Below are 21,224 nucleotides of genomic sequence, written 5' to 3' on the forward strand. Positions count from 1 at the left end.
AGGCCGTCCTTCTGTTTGGCAGCCTCTTCCCACTGAAGGCTCCATGTCTGCTCCTCTGCACCATTCAGAGGTCCCAGGCCTCCTTCTCAAGGAAACCTTTCTGATCACCCACCACCCGCCACCTTCGTGATGCCATCGTCATTCTGCTAGCTGTTCACTGTCCATCAGGCCACCCAACTCTAAGCTGTGTAAGAGCAGAGACCATGCCCGGAACATCCACTCCTGCTTCACAGCGCATGGCACAGAACTGGGCAGATCTTGGACACTCAATAAATATTTGAGGGGGGAAGGAAGGGAGGGAGGGAAGGAAGGAAGGAAGGACAAGACACATACAACCATTATGGGAGAACAATCAGTAATAATTAATACAATTTACAGTAATAATGTAAGTGAGCATAAGGGAGGCCATCTTGTTACACTAAATGGCCCCAGCCCCTCCTCTGTGTGACTACTCGCTGCTCTGCGTGTACTCTAAAAAATTCACATACTCTCTCTTTTCTTTTTTAAAGATTGGCACCTGCATTAACAACTGTTGCCAATCTTCTTTTTTTTCTTTCTTCTTCTTCCCAAAACCCCCCAGTGCGCAGTTGTGTACTCTAGTTGTAGTTCTGGTTGTGCTATGTGGGACGTCGCCTCAGCATGGCTTGATGAGTGGTGCCATGTCCGCGACCAGGATCCGAACCAGCGAAACCCTGGGCCGCCGGAGCAGAGGGCACGAAATTAACCACTCGGCCACGGGGCCGGCCCCCATGCTCCCTCAGCTTACATATGTACTCCCCAATAGTTGATAAATTAAGACTTTGTTCTACGAGTTTCTCTCTAGGAACAGGGTGATGACAGGTGGGAAACACACCTACAAGGTCTCTATCATAGCTGACAGAAGAATGGAACAATGTGATGCTTGGAGCCTGTGACACCTGGAGATCAACATCCCTGGACCCCTTCCTCACTGCCCATTTTCCCTATATAACTCCCTCAAGATTCTGAAATCCTGGGGCTGGCCCGGTGGCACAGCGGTTAAGTACGCATGTTTTGCTTTGGCGGCCCGGATCCCAGGTGTGGACATGGCATCGCTTGGCAAGCCATGCTGTGGTAGGCGTCCCACATATAAAGTAGAGGAAGATGGGCACAGATGTTAGCTCAGGGCCAGTCTTACACAGCAAAAAGAAGAGGATTGGCGGCAGATGTTAGCTCAGGGCTAATCTTCCCCCCTACAAAAAAAAAGATTCCGAAATCCTTAAAGATGGGTTTTTGAGACATTAGTCACCCATCTTCCAATTAGCCAGCTAATCTAATTAAACTTTCCTTTCTCGATCTCTAACTCATTGTGGTTAATTGGCTCAGATTGCAGTGAGTAGAGCAAGCCCATTGCTTGGTATCAGTAATAGCTGGCACCAATACAGGCCTGCTCTGAGCCAGGTGCTATTCTAAGCACTTTACATGCATTAATACACTTAATCTTGGAAATGACTCCATCACAGACCTGGTATTACCATCCCCGGCTTGTGTGTGCGGAAACAGAAGCACAGGTTCCGTAACTTGCCCAGTGTCACACAGGATGCAAGTGGTACGGCCGAGCTTGAAGCCGGCCTTCACTGAAGAGTTCATGCTCTCAATTTCCACCAGGAAGATCCTAACCATCCACCAACAGGGAAGAGGTAAGCCACCGCTGGCACGACCACCGAGGGAACACAGTGTAGCCCTTTAAAGGAAGATTAATCCGCTCACATTTACCAATGTGGACATTTACCAACTCATCCTTGACGGGACAGTGGGTGGAAAAAGCAAATGAGAACATTTGCCATTTTTGGAAAAAACGAACAAACAAAACAGCAAGCAGATGTGACTGTTGTTACATAGAAAGCTGCCCAGAATGGCACAAAAAGCAGCTGATGCTGGCTCCTGCTGGGAGGGTGTTCCCTGCTTCTTGCTCTGGGCTCTGGGCCCCCAGAATTCTTCAGGCAGACCTCGAGACGGCCCCATCTAAAACCACACTTCCATTACTCTCCAGTCCTGTACTTCGCTTCGGCGTGGTGTTTACTCCTGCCTGATAGCATAGGGTGTACTTATTTGTCTAACGGCTGTCGCTGTGAGGGTAAAAGCAAACTGAAAAAGAAGAATAATTAATTTTCCCTGGTGCAAAAAAAGAAGAGATGACTTCCTCCTTTTCTTAGAACACTTCCTTTAGAAAACTTGTAAATTCTTTCTCCACCCCTTTGAAATGTATGTAAACCATTTTAAAGGTGAAATAAGCCTCTTGCCAGTTTTTACAATCCAGGAAAGTGTTTGTTGGGACAGCCCAGTGGCATAGTGGTTAAGTTCGTGCACTCTGCTTCAGTGGCCCAGGGTTCACTGGTTCAGATCCCAGGCACAGACCTAGCACTGCTCGTCAAGCCACGCTGAGGCAGTATCCCACAGAAAAAATAGAGGAAGATTGGTACAGATGTTAGCTCAGCAACAATCTTCCTCAAGCAAAAAAAGAGGAAGATTGGCAACAGATGTTAGTTCAGGGCCAATCTTCCCCACCAAAAAAAAAAGTTTGAGAGTCATCTCTTTGAAATGTAAACATCAAGGAAGACAGTACCCCATCTCCTATTCTACATGAGGGTTTCACTTGATGAACTCCGTGTTGTAATCACATGCTCCTTGTAGAGATATGAGAAGTTTATTATCGCTTTGGATAAAGGCAACTAGCAAACACAAGTAGCCGCCCCAGTTACCAGTGGATTGAGGATGAACCGTGTGTGACCCTTGGCAGCGTCAAGTCCTCTTGCTCGAGAACTAGTTACTATGTATCTTGCGAACATGGCTGTAAGAGGCTGCGTCTGCCCAGCTGTGTGCAAGGGTGAGATTTCCTTCTGGCTTTGCAGTTTCTTCAGCGGGTCCCTGTGATATGCATCACATTCCACTTCAATGTTTCTTTAATAATAAAGCTGTTTTCTTTCTCCTATTTTGTGGAAAGGTTTTCTGGGTTGGCAGGAGATTTTATCACAAATTCTACTTCCCCAGCAGAGCATAAGCCCCGTGGGACTTTTTGCCTCCTAGTTCACGGCTGGGTGCCCGGCACTGCGTAGGTGCTCAGAACATGCTTATTGAATGAATAAATGAAACTTCTGGCTATGTCGTTTGAATTTTACTTTTTACAATGAGCAAGCATGATTTATTATTTAAAAAAAAATCAATTGAGCTTTTAAAAACGCCACAAAGGCCAATAGAACAGGCAGGCGCCGGTTTGCTTGATGGATATTGATTTTATTTCCTGTTAATCCCCATGCTTCTCAGACATGAGTCAGGAGTCTTTAAACGGTTATTAGTAACTACTTCAGACATTCTCATTAGCAACCATTTCAGACATTGTACAGAAAAAGAATCTTCAGACATCATAGTCCCAGCTAATCGAGATCCTTTCTGCACACTGGGAAGCGATCCGTTTCCATCTCAAAGGCAGCTGGGGGTGGGGGGAGATTCCCAGAATGCATATCAGCACCCCCGCCCCCAGTAAGCTACCATTTTTCTCAGCGGACATAATCAAAGCCCATACCATTCACCCTCTTCTCAGAATGAATGAATGAAGGGAAACAATGATGGGCACTGTGCTCACTACAATGAGCTCTCGGGGGCACTATGTGTGCCCCATGCCCAGCACCCTAAGTGCATGATTTCTCTTAATCTTCACAGCACCCCTGAGAGGTGGGCACTATTATCGTTCCCATTTTACAGATGAGAAAACTGAGGTTCACAGAGATGTTGAGTGACTTGCCCAGTCACACGGTTAGTGCACAGTAAAGTGGGGACGTACCCCCAAGCGATACGACCCCAAAGCCCCAGCTCTTGGCCCCAAGCCATAAAATGCCATTAGTCCCAATGCACTGGACTGATCTTCCACCTCATTTATGGAAACAAGAAGACAAAACCCAACCAGGCAGGAACCTGGGGCAGGAGGAATCAGAATTCCTCTTCATAACTCACATTTTCTGAGCCACATGCCCGCACTAGGCTAACACTCCTAAGAGTTATCTGATTTAAACCTCACACGGAACTAACGTGTTTACTATCACTGTCTCCATTTCGGAGATGAGGACTGTGACGCATAGAGAGCTGAAGCAACTTGCAAGGGTGACAGCTAGTGGTTGAGTCAGAATCAAATCCAGGTCTGTCTGCCCCCATGGCCCATTTCTTAGCCACAGTTCTTCCCCAAAGTGATGGAGGAAAGCAGAGATGACGACTCAAAGTCAGTCCAGGTTCAAACAGGGATAGATCTTCCATGGGATGGGCCAGGAGGAGAAAGGGGTCACTCCAAAGCAGATGGCGGCAGATACCACTGGACGCTCTCCACACTGGCTTAAGGGGTGAGGAAGTCCCGTGTCCTGGGAATGGAGGAGCTCAAGGGTTCTTTTTGTGACTGTCATTTCAATGACCAGGGCCTTGACCTGTATTTCTTCCATCCCCCTTTGTGCCTGGCACAGAGCCAAGCATGACACAGATGCTAAAAAAATAGTTGCTGAACAAAGAGAGAATGCACGTGACTGCCTCTACAAGAGATGACAGCCCATGCTTGCACAGTTTCCAGTTCAGAAGTGGTCCCCAGAGGCTGGAGTCACGGGTTCTGCTCTGCCTTCCTCCTTCCTTCACGATGCCCCACAAGGCTGTCTGTGTGGAGGTGGAGGGAAGGGGGACAGGGATGAAGGCTTCTGGGCTCTGATCCCACGCCCGCCATGCACACATTGCATTTCCTTCTTGCAGGAAGCTGTGGAGGCACATGCCGTTATTCCCATATTACAGAAAAAGAGAGCTGAGGTTCAAGGAGGTTACACACCTTCCTCAGGTCCGCACAACCAGTGTCACGAGCTCCAGAACCCAACTCTGACCTGCTTGCCTCCCCAGACGCTGGCTCAGAGACGGAGAAGAACTGGCAGGTGCTGTGTGATGGAAGCCAACTCCGGACGAGTGGGCGGCCCCCTGTACCTGTTGAATGAGCCGTCAACGAAGGGATGAGACTGCTTCAAGGAGAGGGTGACTGACAGATCTGCTGCTGCAAGACATCACAAGTGCTGGGGACTGGGAAAAGGGCTGGTAGACTGGGCAACTAAATTCAAGTTACCATAGAAAAAAATGGAAATCACCTATATATCCATTATAATCTATATTAGTCTGCTGGGCTCCCGTAACAAAACACCATTGCCGGGGGTGGGGGTGCTCAACAACAGAAATGTATTTTCTCACAGTTCTGGGGGCTGGAAGGCCAAGAGCAGGGCGCCAGCAGGGTGGGGCTCTGGGGAGAGCCTTCTTCCCGGCTTGCTGACGGCCTTCTCACTGCGCCCTCACATGGCAGAGAGAAAGAGTTCTGCTGTCTTTTCCAGTTCTTCTAAGGGTGCTATTCCCAACATGAGGGCCCCATCCTCACGACCTAATCTTACTCTACTTACGTCCCAAAAGCCCCATCTCCAAGTACTATCATATTGAAGGTTAGAGCTTCAGCATATGAATTTCGGGAGGGTACACAAACATTCAGTCCATAACATCCATTACCAGGGGACTGGATTAAATGAATCATGGTGCATCTATATTATAGGATACTCCGCAGCTTTTAAATAATATTCCACAATTATGGTTTCAACAGGAAAGACATTAGTGGCATATTAAATGAAAAAGTCCTGTTATAATGCAGATATGCAGCATGACCCCATTTTTATCAATACCAGGGACGGGGGTACTTTGGCATGATCTGGCTCCTGAGCCCATTCCCTGACCAGAGGGCAGGTGGGGCACTGAGATTTGACTGCCTCACCCAAACTACATAAGGGAGGGAGGAGAGCACTCTTCCATAGAAAGAAGGAGCTAGGCAGACAAAAAAGAAAGAAATGCCATTTCTTTCCATTTCCATTTCTTCAGTCATCACCCTGTGCCAGGCCCAGGTCTATAAGCACTGAAACATGTCATCTCACTTAAGCTTCCCAGTAACCCTTTGAGACTGGTTTTAGTACTCCCACTTCTTCCAAGAGAGGAAGCAGAGACTTAGATAGTAAGAGTCACTTACCAAAGGCTCAGGGCAGAGCCAGGCTCTAAACCAGACCTGCCCCCACCAAAGCCATGATGCTACCACCAAACCTGGAACCCACAAGGCCTTCCTTTCACTGTATCATCTGCTGCCAGCACAGCACCTGGCACACGGCAGGTGTTCCAAAGAATGAATCCTGATTGGAAATGAACACAGAGGAGGGAAGAACTGATGTATAGACATGGGTGGCTGGGTCTGCCTTGGGAAAAGAGCAGAAGCAGAAAGAGCTGGGGAGTGACGTACACAGAAATCGGGAGGTAGGCTGCGACCATCAGTGAGGACTCAGCTTCCACCAGAAGTAGGAAGAGAAGGCATGTGCTAAGAGAGGAGGCATCAGGGAGTAGGGAGGACTCCAGATGGGCAGAAAACTTTTGGAATGGTCACTGAAGTATCTGACAAAGAGAGGAGAATTGGAATAAAAAGGTTTTGTCCTGAAGAAGACCCAGGAATGGTCAGAGAACACACATTAGGAGAAAACACAGCAATTTGTCCAAAACACTGCCCACTTTCTATTCGAACACAATTTCTCTGCGTGTGCTCCAGATTCTATCTCCCACATTCCTAGAGAACCAAGCCACAATGAGTAATCAGAGGTCCTCAGTCCCAGAGCAGATTAATGTTATATTCCCTTGGAAACTGGGAGTAAGTGGGTCCTCCACCAGAAGGGAAAACCCTTTCTCCTTCCTTCAGCACTTCAGGCCCCTTCAGTCTCAACCCCATCACATTCACACACTCATGTGTGCTGTTTCCCACCTGCACACATGCACTCCCCGTGTTATTCACACTCACTGCCACACACAGCCCAGTGGCACCGTCTGTGAGTTACCAGCCCCCCAGCAGCCTACCTCCTCTACCTCCCTGCCAACGGAACACCGATCGTGTTCAGGAACACAACCTGCCTGCTCCCATCCAAGCCAAGACTGTTTCCTTCTGCTGTATCCTCAAATTCCAGACTCTCTTGCAGCTAAGAGTGATCATGTGACACTGTTCTAGCCTATGAGCCATAAGGGGCTTCTCAAGGTGGGGGTTCCTGAAAGGGTTTGGATTTGCTGAGGTACTGAATTTGGGCACATTAATTCCCATCTCTTTCCAGTGTACTCTCTTGGCAGAAAAGCTAACATTTCCCAGACTCCTCTGCAGCCAGGTTTCTGGATATGAATTAGTTTCTGCCAATTGGATGCACTTGCACAATATTTTGAAGGTAGAAACGGAGCAGAGGCATCTTTCTGTCATTTGGGCTGTTTGCTGCTGGTGAGCAAGTTTGCAGAGGTGTGGGGCTTTTCTGCAGCAGAATTCAGGGCATGCACAGGCAGTTGAGCAGAGGCAACGCCTGACCCAGCTTTCCAGTGTCCAGTGACATGTTTTGTGGGAGCTGGAAGGCAGGTGCAGTGGCAGCAGTTTCCTGATGCCTGGATCACAGCTCTGGCAGTGTGTTCTAGCATTTATTCATTCCACTGGAGACTCCTGATGCCCACCTTCCCAGTTGGCTGAATGGGCAGCTCCTCTGGCTGGCTGGTGTTGCCGTGTCCAGGGAGTCTTTCCTGGGAGCCCAGCCTAGTGCCCACTCTTCCAGCTTTTCCAATGATCTTCCAAGCACCTTTTCCCTGTGCTAAATCCTTTTCTGCCTAAAATAGCAAAGATCTAGAAACAATTTGGATACTTTTAGTTTCAACCAAAAAATGCTACGAGGGGTCAGGCACGAGAAGTGTACAAGGATAAGTTGTTCTCCATTTCCTTGAGTTTCAGTTTCATCTGTAGAATGGAGACCAAAGACTATTATATTATCAGTTAACAGTTATTGAAACTGCGGCAGATTGTATTTTCCAAAGATGGTCACAACAATATTTCCCCTCCCACAAGCCTTTCGACATGTGACCTTGCCACTTTCCATCAAGCTGGAGGAGTCTAACCCCCTCACTCGAATCTGGTCTGGCTTCTGACTCGCTTGTGAACAATATAACTCCGCAGAATCGCGGCTGCATGAATTCCAAGACTAAAGTCGGAAGAGGCGCGCTGTTCTCCCCATGGAGGGGCGGGGCATGGGGGTGGAGTCAAGTGCTGTGCACACGCCCCCCCCGGTCCTGCCCATTCTGCGCCCGGCTCCTGCTCCGCCCCACCCACCCGGCGCGGCCCCGGCTGCGGAGGGCAGGGGCCGGTGGGCGGAGTCAAGTGCTCTGCGCACGTCTCTGGCCCCGCCCATCCCGCGCGAGGCTCCTGCTCCGCCCCGCCCTCGCCGCTCCCGGCTCTCCGGCGGACCCCGCCCCCTGCGCCGCTCCGGGTCTGGTAGGCTGCGCGGGCTACAGCGCGTCCCCGCGCGCCATGGCTGGGCTGCTGGGGCTGCTGGGCCCCGCTGGCAGGGTGGGTGCGGCGATCCGGCCTCGCGCCACCTGGCTCCTGAGAGCTGCCGCCCCCTGCGCCCCGCCGCCCGTGTTCCTGCCACTGCTCCAGCCGAGGCCGGAAGCCCCGCTGCTGCGCGCTGCAAGCGGGGACGGCCACGGCCGCCAGGTAAGCCTCCCCACCCCCACCCCAATCGCCCAGCGTCCGGATCCTCGCCGTAGGAGGAGGAGAGCTTTGCACGTGCAGCTGGCCGAGGCCGAACACCTCCAGGATCCCCAAGCCCCAGATCTCTACAAGCCAAGGAAGCGATCCTCCTAATTGACAGCGGGAGAAACTGAGGCTCAGGGAGGTATGGTGATCTGCCAAGGTCAGTCTCAGGTGGAGCCCCAGGTTCCCAAAGCACCGGCCGGCGGTAGCCGATAGAATTGTAGGAGGGGCCTGGATCTGGTGTTACCGTCCTCACCTGGCCGTCAGAGCTGTTCCCTTTTGAAGTCATGTTGAGCCTCCTCACTTTGCCAGGAAGAAAGGCTCCAGTGGGCGCTGCTGTCTTTAACACCTCCCAGCACCTGCTGCTCCTCCCTTTTTATCTAACCAAAGAGCAGGCCTCCCTGGCGGACTTCAGGCAGGACTCAGGCCAGAAACGCACCGTGTTGTTTCATTCTGCGTTTATCATTTCAGGCGCCTTCTATGTATGGTAAGGGAAAACTGGTTCCCATTCAGAATGCTATTACAGGCTTTCCTTTATTTAAAAAAATGTATGATAGTTGTTTTTTTTAAAGTGGGTTTCTTCAAAGAAAAACAGTAGTAAGTAGTGGAGTCTGGAGACGCAGGCCTAACAAGTTGGGACACGCAGAAGCCAGCCTCCTGCCCGAGTGCCTCAAGCTTGGCAGCCTGCAGCCCGCAGCCCTTTTGCCTGCCCAGATGCTGGCCCCTCACTCACCAGCGGTGTGACCTCACCCCAGGTGCTGAAGGTCTCTGAGCCTATTTGCTGACCTTTCAGAGGGCTAAAAATAGCTCCTTCCCAACAAGAGTTTGGGGGACAATTCCATGAGCTGATGCAGGCCTGAGCACAGTGCCAGAGGAGCCAGCACTTCCTGAACCTTCCATGGGGATTTGACGCAAGCCCTTACCATGTGCCTCCCGAACAGACGGAGAATCTTCCATCCCTGCCTTCTGCTCCCTTATCTGACGGGCAGCCTGTAGATCTTGTCTCTAATCCTGAGCCCAGTCTGAGGATCCTCGTGGGTCTGGCACCCTGCACACACACCCAGCTGCCTCCTGATGATTCTTCATGGCTCAGCCCAGCTGCCCCTTCCTCCAGGAGGCCTTCCCTGACCACCAGTGATACCTTGGGTGCCTCCATTGGGCCCCCCGCCCCCAGCCCCATGGGTGTGGATCCGCTCTGCACTCGACATTCTGGGATGGTCTCCTGACTTGCTTGTCTATCCATCAGCCTCATCAGCCTTGTCCCCTGGCCAGTTTGTGTGTGTGTGTGTGTGTGTGTGTGTGTGAATGAGAGAGAGAGAGAGATGTGTATACAATGGTGATGAATGTGGTTTCAGACTCCCCATATTCCGGTCTCTACTCGCTAGTTCTGTGGCCTTGAGCAAATTCCCTTACTTCTCTGTGTCTCGGTTTCCTCATCTGTAAAATGGGATGTTGGTAATTCACATTTCATAGGGTGTAAGTGTAAAACGAGGTAATGTGCGTACCTTGCATCTGGTTCATCCTACATTAATGTTAACTTTGTTATTATCATCACACTAAGTGTATAAAATCACAGGGCCCCACGAGCTGTGCTTGTTTCTCCTGCTCTCTGGCAGATGGGCAGGATCCATGTGGGATCAGAACCAAACAGGAAGTTAAGACCAAAAAACTCATCTCCTTGAGAAAAGACTTCCCCAGCAGGGCCTGGGAGAAGGTGGAGGGAGGCCTCCCCTGCCGGCTTGGCTGTTCCTGGCTACCCACAGCCATCCTGTTTTTGGGCACTGGGAGGAGGGAGTGCAGTGCCCAGCTAGGGTCTCCAAATGTGCCAGGCATTTACTCAAGTGCCCGAGAGAGACCCCCCATCTCTGCCTTCAGCAGGGAGTCTCTGCTCTAACGGGGAGGGAGGTGGTAGAGCCGCAGGAGAAACCCTTTTCCACTTAACCTGACACAATGTCACGTCACCCGGCAGAGCAGCCCAGCCTGCCTACACTCACCACTTCGGGGAGGGAAATCTTAGGCACGTGACTTGCTCTGCCTGAGCCCCTGGGTCCTCCTCGTCTCCATCAGTTCTCACTCACATGCTGCCTTTCCAGAGAGCCCTTCCCTGGTGACCTGTAAACCGGCAGCGTCCCTCCCCGCAGTCCTACCTGTCTGCGTCCCCTCCTTTGTGTCTTCTTATGCACTTGTCGCCTCTAGCAGCCCTGATACTTGCCTTTTCTGTTATTCTCCCTCCCCTCGCACTGGACCATAGGCTCCCTGCGGGTGGGGTTTGTCTGTTTCCTTCATTGCGCTGTCCTCATGCTTAGAGCAGTGTGTAAAACAGAGCAAACACTCGTGAATAAGTGGGGAACATAGCTCAGCGGGTTTGGGTCCCAGCTCTGACAGGTAATCCCTGTGTGATCCTCCGTAAGTTGCTCAACCTCTCTGGGCTTCCAGGATCCTCTTCTGTCAAGTGGGGATGACAGTAGTGCCTATCTCACAGGGTCGTTGTGAGGATTATATAAATTAATGTTTTCAAAATATTCACAATAGTGCCTGGTACAAAGTAAACACAATCTGGTGTTTATCATTAATCTTATTTATCGAATGAAGACAGACATCACTCCAAACAGTGTGAGCACTTGTGAACGAGATCTTTGGCTCATTCCTCAAACCTTCCTGCCCCTTCTATTTCAGCCTTTTGTACTTTAATAAATATTTAGGGGGGCATCATACACACACACGTACACACATGCATGCATGCACACAAGTATATGAAAGCGCTTTATCCAAGCACAGATACCAGGGGATGTGTAATATTCTCTGCATCCTGGGCAGTGCACAGGCGCTTTAGGTGGTATTTCATGAAGAAGGGAATGTCTGAAAAGTTTCCGTTCCTTGCAAGTCACCCCCCCCCGTAAACTCCTTTATTTTAGCTTCTTTAGTCCCCTCCAGGGTTAGGAAGAAAAATGCATAGCTCACGATGCTTAAAGATATTTCCTTTTACCAAGTTAAAGGAAATAAAGTTGTCCAAGTAAGATTCTAACTCTAGCAAGTTAAAAACTAACTGCAGTGCTGGCTAACCGGAAATTGCCTTTGTGTCTGAAGATTTTGTCCCGCTCGTTGTCTTGCAGTAGATGCTGACTTTTCTGTAGCTGGAAGTCTGGCTGCCTTTTTATTTTTCTTTTTTGGCCAAAAGGCCTTTTGCCAAAAGAGAGGTTGTAAAGAAAAGGGCCCTTAACAGAGAGAGCTACGCTCAGTCCTGGTGAATGGACAGATGGGGCGTGGTTAAGTTTGGTTGGACCAAGTGTCACGGGTGGGAAATGAGGGGGCCTCCCCCATCACCAGCCTCTTCAGATGTTGGTGGCACTTGGAACTGTGGCATGTAGATTAATGGTGCTGTCAGCGCTGGCAGCTGGCAGCCCTCCCATCTGCGGCACTTCCTCAGCAGCCAGAAGGCGGGTGGGGCCTTGTTTATCAGGAAGAACCTGCGCTCTGAGCAGCCATCCTGGCTGGGGGGTGGCAGAGACCCTCAGAGGCTTGGAGGAAAGGGGAGGGCACATGTGCCAGCCAACCAGAGGGAGACTGGTGAGCGTTTTCCTTCTCCCCTCCAGAGCCTTGAAGTTCTGGAAAGGTGGCTTCCTTTAGGAATGTTCAGCTCTTACAGGACATGAAGGGGAGTCTGCTGATGATTACGGAGGCTGTGTGGCCTGCTGGTGACCAGTGCATTAGCCAGTCCAGGCGCTGCCAGCCAGCTCGTCACTTCCCCTGGAATCTCAGTCTCCCGTCTGTCAAAGTGGGAACGACAGAGGTGCCCATGTCACAGGGTTGTGAGGGTTTTTGTGAAATGATGCCTTTAAAGTGCTAATCCCAGCGCCTGGCTCAAAATCCCCTCTCCTGGGGACACAGGGGTTTCCCTAACACCTTTCAAAAAAGGGGACACTTTCCTGTCTATCAGAATTCAGCCTCTGGATTTCAATAGCCCCTCCCTTTTTCTTAAGTATTTGTTTTCATAAGTCTGAAATAACACCCAGAAGTCAAAGCTAAAGGCAGTGTCGAAATACGAAATACGTTCGTCCCCACCCCACCACCCCCAGGGCCTTAAGGCTCAATTCCCAGACACGGGAGCAGCCTTTATGGAGCTGAGATTAATGCCAGGACCAGAGCTTCTGGGGCTCTTGGTTTGTTTTTGTTTCTCAGTCCCAACTACAGTTTGGGAGCAAAAGAGATTCTTTTCCAATTTGGAGATAAAGGCAAGATCTTAACTAATACATCTGAGTTTTGTACAGATTTTTTGGGGAGGAGGGGCAAATGAGTAGCTGTTGTGTCTGATTAAAAGTCAAGGGTGAGTCTGGGCAAGTTTTAGTCCAAGGTTGCATTCTGCTCCCTCCTCGCCGTGCCCGGAATGTGGCCCTTCACTGAGCCTTAGTTCCTTGGGGACAATAGGATGGTCTGCTTTCATGGCCTTACCTACCGCATACATGCAGCATCCGCGGTTTATCTTCTCCAGACTTGAACTGCAGGCTCGGCGTTCTGGTTGGTGGGTCCAGAGCCCAGCCCTGCCAGTCCTGCAGGAAACCGGGCTGAGATGCCGCCCCAGGGCTTACCAGGGACGGCAGCTCCCAGACAGAGCAGACATTCCTTGGAGGGTGTGAAGTGTGCTGTGGCTCCCAGCTTGCCCTGCAAAGTAAATTTTAAATTTTAAATTTGTACTCTGTATTTCAGTAGATCAAATTCTGCTTCATAAAAAGGAGTGAAGTTCCAATACTTACTGCAGCGTGGACGAGCCTTGAAAACATGATGCTAAGTGAAAACTGCCTCAGTCTGCTCGGGTTGCTATCACAAAAAGACCACAGAATCGGGGGCTTAAACAACAGATGCTTATTTCTCACAGTTCTGGAGACTGGAAGTCCAAGATCACCGGCAGATTCGGTGTCGGGCCAGGGCCTGCTTCCAAGCATAGCTGGCCGTCTTCTCGCTGTGTGCTCCCATGGTGGGAGGGGCGAGGGGGCTCTCTCAGCTCTCCAGAGTCTCTTTTAGAAGGGTCCTAATCCCATTCATGAGGGCTCCACCCTCATGACCTAGTCACCTCCCACTTCCAAATACTGTCACGTTGGGGATTAGGTTTCAACATAGAAATTTGGGGGAGGTCACAAACATTCGGTCTGTAGCAGAAGCCAATCACAAAAGGCCACATATTGTTCGACTCCATTTATATGAAGTGTCCAGAATGGGCAGATCTACAGAGAAGGAAAGGAGACTGGTGTTCGCCTTCCCCCAAAGGGGATGGGGGAAGAGCGGAATGGGGAGTAACTGGCAATTGTGATGAAAATGTTCCAAATTTAGATTATGGTGATGGTTGCACAACTGTAAATACGCGTAAACCATTCAACTGTATACTTTAAATAGGTGAACTGTAAGGTTTGTAATTTATATATCAATAAAACTGTTACTACATGGATGGACCCTCCCTGGGAAGGAGGGAGAAACGTGTGGGGTGTTGGATGGTGAACACGTGATGGAGGAAAACACAGGGAGAGGGCATGTAAAGGGGCCTCAGTTTTAAAGGGGGTCCAAGAGGGCCTCCCTGAGATGCTGTCTGCTGAGGATGTGGAGGTGGCAGTGAGGGAGCGAGCTGTGCGGGCGTCTGAGGAGAAGGGTCCCAGCAGAGCAGGCAGCAACTGCCAAGGCCTCGAGCCTGCCTGGCCTGGCCTCCTTAAGGCACAGTGAGGGGGCCGGTGTGGCTGGAATGGGAAGAGCCGAGTGGGGAAAGGGGTCGGAGTGTGTGTTTGGGGGCTAAAGAGGTGGAGCAGACTCCTCTGGCTTCCGGGAGGCCCCTGAGGGGAGCAGTGCTGTGACCTCACCAGGGTTTTTACAGGTCCCTCTGGCCACTGCGTTGAGACTAGACTGTAGGGGTCGAGGGCGGAAGCAGGGGCCCAGTTGGGAGGCTGTCACAGTAATCCAGGCGAGAGGTGATGGGCCTGGGCAGGGATGGCGAGGTGGAGTAGGGGAGGGGGCTGAGTCTGGATACAGCAGGGTTGGCTGATGGATTGGATGTGCGGTATGAGAGAGAAGAGTCACCATGACTTGGAGGCTTGGGCCAGAGTAACTGGAAGGATGGAGTTTGCCGAGATGGGGACGAGCTTGACCTTCAGAGCAGAGCGTGTGGGGAGGGTGGATCAGGAGCTCCTCACAACATGTTGGGGACATCTGGCCATCGACATCCAAGCCAAGGCTGTCGTGCCACTTCTGAGTTCTGGGAGTCATCAGCCAGGGTGAGTGTAAGGCCAGGGTCCTCGCAGCTGAGGTCATGCCAGGGTTCGGACCCCCTCTTGCTCCCAGTGCGCTCCCTGTGCGGACACACGGGGTGACCTGGAGGGAGGAAACCCAATGGCCAGCGGCTCACAGGTTCCGTTCAAGCAGCTTCCCTTCACCCCACTTGGCCCGCTGCACTGCAGGTGCACCTGTTAGATCAGTAGCCACACTGCTCCTGCTCTGTAGGGTTAGCCCCTCATGGATGATGCCTGGGGAGGATAGAAAGAGCCAGAGGCAGAGTGAAGGAGCCGCATGGGGAGCGTGAGGGTGGGGCAGTGAATGCTGATGGCGGGTCTGCCACAAGAGAGGGTCTGCTCAAGTCCTGAGCATTGGAGGGCAGTGGGTGGGCCACCAGGGCTGGAGGCAGCTGCTGGCTCAGGAGACAGCACAAATAAGCACCAAAGGGTGCCACGAAGGACACAGTGAAGGTGTGGCATGTGATGGGGAGCAGGACGGTAGGCACTGAAAGCATCTGAGGAGGGAAGGGACACCCTGCACGCAAAAGTACATGTCACATCCTAGTACGCGCTCCCCGCGATCCAGCTCAACACTGCAGAAGTGTGAGAAAGGAAAACGCTCCCTTTGCCCCCGACTTGAGACCACTTGGCAGAGATGCTCTCTGTTCGTTCAAAGCCAGACACAGCAGAGAGCAAGACAGACCCCCGGCTCCCTGCACCCACACATATTCCAGGCCCCTGGCCACAGCAAACAGGCAAACAAATAATGCTTACATTATCTGCTACAGGTATTTGTTGCATTATAAGCAAGACAGTTCCTGAAGATAGACACCCTAAGAGAGAAGTGGGTGGTGGGAGAGGGGCGCTGCCATGGAGGGCAGGCAGCTGTGAGGTGCTCACGGAGGGCCTCTTGGAAGAAGTGACGTTTGCATTTCCAGCTTGGGAAGTGCTGGCCAGAGTCCCCCAGTCAGCTGCACAGCAGGTGCACCTGAGGAGAAGGGAAGGCCTGCCTGGAGACTCTGCTGAGGGTGGGAAAGAGTCAGGTAAAGTGAGGCAGGAGAGGTCAGCAGGGGTTCACCTGGCAGCCTGGCTGATCACATTAGAATCACTTGGGGCACAGATAACTAATCCCAGTGCCCAGGCTTCACCCCAGGGCTATAAAATCAGAGGCTGGGCACCTGGATGTAGGTACAAACAGACCAGCAGCATCTGGGCCACCTGGGAGCTCCTGGGGAAATCGGCATCTGGGGCCCACCCCAGCCAAGCATGGTCAGAGCTCCCGCCTGCCTACAGCAGCAGGGGCTCCTGAGCAGGGCCGGGGTGGGGCTGGGAGGGCCCCGCAGCCAGGGCTCGCCTTGTTGCACTTGGAGGCTGCTGCAGCGCTGCGCCCTGGTGATTTCATTATTTTCATTCCGGGGAGTCCCGGAATGAAATAACGGGGACTGGGGAGTCCCATTATTTTCAGTCCGGGGCTCCCCGGGGAGCCCTCCCTCCTGGGGACTCTGGGCGCCATGCTCCTGCCTCTTGCTCAGCTGCAGCACGCTCTAAAAATACGAGGAGGAGGTCGTCCTGCTGCAGCGCCAATAACGAGCTGACTGACCCAGATAACTGCCTGCCCAGGCGAGTCGGAGGCTCTTGTTGGAGTTAAAGAAATCCTTTGATGAAAAAGGCACTCCATACTGAGAAGTTCTGTTTCTTTTTTAACCCAGTGTTGTTTTTTTGGTTTCTCCCAAACATGCCAGGCCCTGTAGGTGCTCAATAAGTGTTAACAGATGCCACGTGCAACCAATTGTTTCTGTACAAATCCCAGCTGGTGTACTTATGGCCCGGGAATTGGCCCTCCCTTTTTATCTGTTCAGATCTCAGGGGTAAATCTTAAATCTGGAAGTAGATGTACCATAGCCTCTGCTCCATTTATTTCACACCCACTGTCCTGGTTTTGTAGAGTCTGACGTGGGCGTCATGTGCTCAGGCTGTGGACTCAGGTGACCTGGGTTCTACTCTTGGTGACTTCAGGCCGATTCCTCGGCCTCACTAAGCCTGCGTTGCTCCTCTGTAAAGTGGAAAGAACAATAGTATCTACCCAGAGGTGGTTGTGAGGATGAAGCAGATAGTGGGTGGAGAGAAGCATCTGAACACTGCCTGGCTGAGAAAATGCTCAGTACAGTACCATTGTTGTCCTCAAGGGTGTGAGCCCTGGAGTTTTCCTCCCTACTGCTGCTGTAACAGATTACCGCAAACCTAGTAGCTTAAAACAACACCCATTTATGGACCGTTATGGACATCAGAAGCCAGACTGGGCTAAAGTCACGGTGTCAGCAGGGCTGGTTCCTCCTGAGGCCTGAATTGCCAGGGGAGTCCATTTCCTGTCTTTTCCAGCTTCTCGAGGCCACCTGCATTCCTTGGCTGCATTTCCTCTGTCTTCAAAGCCAGCAGCAGAGCATCTTCAAATCTCTAACTCAGCTTCTGTCCTCACATCTGCTTCCCTGACCCTCCTGCGTCCCTCTCTCCACTTATGAGGACCCTTGTGATTGCATCGGTCCCACTCAGAAAATCCAGGGTGATCTGCCCATCTCAGGATCCTTAATCACACCTGCAAATCCTTTTGCTGTGTAACAGATTCACAGGCTCTGGGGACTAGGACCTGGACATCCTTGGAGCCATCAGTTTGCCAATGATACCTAGTACCCAGCCTTTCACTGCACTTAGTGGCTAAGTGGGCCTTAGCCTGGCTAACTAAGAGGTGACTGATCTCCCACTGGATGGGCAAGAGGAGAACCGTGGGTGGGCATGAAAGCTGGTGATGACCGCTAACGTCCTTGCTCCTGCCCTACTATCTCCCTTTTTTGGTTTGCCCACAGGACCCCAGCAAAATCACTGCGACAACAGGCAGCAACATCAGCAGAGCAGAGGAGAAAAAGCAAAGCAAGTCACAGCAGCTGAAAAAGGTTTTTCAAGAATATGGCGCCGTTGGCGTGTCCTTACACATTGGAATCTCACTAATCTCCTTGGGCATATTTTACATGGTGGTTTCAAGGTGAGATTTTTGACAGTAATAAATACTGGTTTTTTTACTGTCATGTAAGATTCTTTGTGAATAAGCACTTGTTTCCCTAAGATTTTTTATTCATCTGGCTACTTTCATCACATTTTTAAAAATACTCATAGCCAAATCGATTTCTTAATTTAATCCCTTGCTGTAATAATCGGGTTTTCGCCTCTTTCCCCTCCAGTGGCGTGGACATGTCTGCAATCCTGCTTCAACTCGGATTTAAAGAGTCACTGGTCCAGTCAAAAATGGCAGCGGGCACAGGGACCTTCGTGGTGGCCTATGCCATCCACAAGCTGTTTGCGCCAGTGCGGATCAGCATCACCTTAGTGTCTGTGCCCTTTGTTGTCAGGTATTTTCGGAAAGTGGGATTTTTCAAACCCCCAGCTGCAAAGCCTTGAGGAACTCAATTGTGGGCCTGAAAACCTATTTGTTTTAAATTACACATTTTGGATTGGTTTTTGGGTTGTCGGGGTTTTTTTGGTGGGAGGAAGGCTAATTGCTAGGTTCTCATGGATAAGTTTTACTTTTGCCAGCATCATTCAAGTTTGTGAATAATTGTAATTTTTCTGCTTTATCAATCTTGTTCATCATAGGGCTTGTATACATAATCTAAAACGTCAGCAAAGCATCACAAATGAGTTGTCGTCTCAAACAAAACTGTTAGCCTAGGAAATAGTCCTTCTGGAAGATCCTTGGTGAGGTCTGTCTGCAAAAGCCCCAGGGGTTAATCTTTGCTCAAGTTCTTAAAGGACAGTGATTCATTAGCTGCTTTTTAAAATTCCCCTTCCTCCAACGTTTGTCAAGCTCCCTGTGGTTTAATATGCAATATTCTGCAGAACGGCTGCCAGCGCGACAATTAATGAAGCAGAATTTAAGACTTAATATGTAATCAAGATCTAAATTAGCATCAACACTTTGACATTCATTGTACTTGTTTTGGGGAAAGAAAAACAAGTATTTCTGGTGTGTTTCATTGATTCCAAAACACCTTCAAATCTGGACGTGATGGGGCCTACCTCAGGTGGTTTTTCTTAAATTTCATTAAAGTAGGTCAGGGTCGCTTGTCTTGGTTTAGGTAAAATATGGAAACTTTGTCCAATAGCAATGACATCACTTGGCTCCAGGTACCCTGTCCTCAGAAGAATTTGGATACTGCACATATGGAAAGCTAAAACAATCTTTGTCTAACCTTCTGTATCTCAAACTTCAGACATTCCAGAATGGCTGTCACAATGTTTACATTGTGTTGCTACTTATATTTTCCAATTGAGTTAAAATTATTTAAAAAAAGATTTTGTGTCACTCTCTAAAAAGGAACATTAGTAGCACTTGCTGTAAGTGGGAGGCAACTGTGAAATAGCACAAGCCGGAGAGAGGGAGGGAGCAGGCGAGGTGACATTCTGCTTTGCCACTTTTACCGGGAAAAGGATGTCTGACCTGAAGCCCCCCCAACTTTCTCTGTTGGGGACCTTAGTTAAGAATAGAAATTCAACTACACAGACCCAAATTGAGACTCTGTCCTTTTCGTAGTCAGGAGCAGACAGTGAGAAGTTCCTTCCTGTGGGATCCAGCATCCTGAAATGCTGCCCTCCAGGCCGGGCTCATGCAGCACGCTTGCTCCACCCTCCCGGAGTCCCAGTCTAACCACTTCTGCCCTGCCACTGTGGTCTGGGGAGTTGCTTTATCTTTCTGGCTCCCAGTTTTGTTGGGTTTTTTTTTTTTTTTTGGTTATTTGGTATAATTATATTTGTGACAATCAGAAAACTAAAGGAACTGTAAACTGGCCTTTTTGGTTTTATGATCTGGCTGTTGCCAGCTCCCTGGTTAGCCCTTAGTAACCCATGTCAATCAGTTAACTTTTATAAGAAATCTTTATGAGACAGTTTCTCTGCTTGCAACATCCTTAAAGTGAATCCATATTTCTTTTTTCCTTTTAAAGCAATTAGCCCATTGCCCAAAGGTTTTACCAATTTAAAGTTGGAACTGCCTTTCTGGGATCTAATTCCAAGGACATCTACACAGCTGAGCAAGATGGGTGATACTAGTGCTAGGTTATTCCTCACATGGACAGGACCAAGCATTCTCACGTCATCTCATCTTTCAACAGCTGGCTCTTAACCCCCTCCTCTACCAGTGTCCCGTCCACTCAGGTCCCTAGTCATGCCTATGCAAAACAAGCTGACAGTGCTGCCTGCAGGCTTAAGGGCTTCAGTCTCGAACTCTATGTTTGGAGTAATGCGAGCGGACTGAAAGGGCAAGCAATAACATTACCCTACCAGATAGCCATAGCGTCCTCTTCTCAGCCCCAGCTCCACTCCACCCCACTCCTGTGGCCAGTGGTCAAAATGGAAAATAATAACTGGAGAGGATGAGGAAATCAAAGGATCAGGGAACTAGAGCATCATGTGAATTCACCAGCAGGATGTACAAATTGCTTGTATTTACATTGTTTTTATGGAGTTAGGGGAATAAAACTGATGGTCTATTTTAAAAATGTAAGCCATGCTTCACCTCTTAATTTTTTATCTGACAAAATGAGCAACTTAAATTCCGCGAAACAAATAAACACTTTGTAAAGTTTGTGAAGAACTTTTTATTCCTCTTCTCAGAAGCCATAGCTGTGACTATGAAGCTGCACTGTGTGACCAGTTTATTAATGTTGTGCTCCTACAATGAGCTATTCTCTTTGCTTGAGTGGGTTTGGGGAAACGACAAAGTGGTGAAGTTAATCATAGCTGGGGTGGATGCTACAGGAAATGTGACTTTCGGAATGTAAAAGTTGGTCAGCTCGAGACTCTGGGAAGCAGCAGTTCCTCTGTCTCAAGGAGGCTAACTGGACCCTGCAGTTTTACTTGGTTTTGAAGTTTCTGTGATACTTTGTCAACTTTGACCTGGAAGTTTAGGTTGCCACTTAGAAACATAGCTGATATCTCGACTCTTAGATTCAAAGTCAGCCATGAAAGCATATTTCTCAGTAAGTTCAACACTTCCACCTTTTCCTTCATTGTCAAGTTCACCATATCTGTGGTTGATGAACAGATGATGGGAAGAATATACTTCAGATGTTATGTATGTACTTATATTTAAACTTTACACACATGCTATAACTCCACTGTAATAAAAAATGAGCCTTAAACATTTAGAAACAGCTCTGAGACATGTCTCATCTGTGTCCCCAGCAAGTCCCGAGATGAAGGTGGGGCACGTGTTCCTATTTTACAAAGTCTCAGGAGGGAGGCGGGTGAGGACTAGATAAGCAGGTTTAACAGGGGTGTTGGACACTAGAGCATTTCTAAAGGGATGCATGGAAATAAAAATA

At 49.8% G+C, this 21,224-nt stretch overlaps 1 protein-coding gene across 1 annotated transcript; it reads left to right on the forward strand.

The window, feature by feature from the left end:
• The first annotated feature begins 8,266 nt into the window (after nucleotides 1-8,266).
• Nucleotides 8,267-20,485, forward strand: FAM210B (family with sequence similarity 210 member B). Its single transcript, XM_044748567.2, has 3 exons — nucleotides 8,267-8,563; nucleotides 17,715-17,890; nucleotides 18,087-20,485. The coding sequence occupies exons 1-3, from the start codon at nucleotides 8,378-8,380 to the stop codon at nucleotides 18,301-18,303; spliced, it is 579 nt and encodes a 192-aa protein (XP_044604502.1). The 5' UTR covers nucleotides 8,267-8,377; the 3' UTR covers nucleotides 18,304-20,485.
• The last annotated feature ends 739 nt before the right edge of the window (nucleotides 20,486-21,224 follow it).

This window comes from Equus asinus, chromosome 15, assembly GCF_041296235.1.
Source record: "Equus asinus isolate D_3611 breed Donkey chromosome 15, EquAss-T2T_v2, whole genome shotgun sequence".
Taxonomy (NCBI): domain Eukaryota; kingdom Metazoa; phylum Chordata; class Mammalia; order Perissodactyla; family Equidae; genus Equus; species Equus asinus.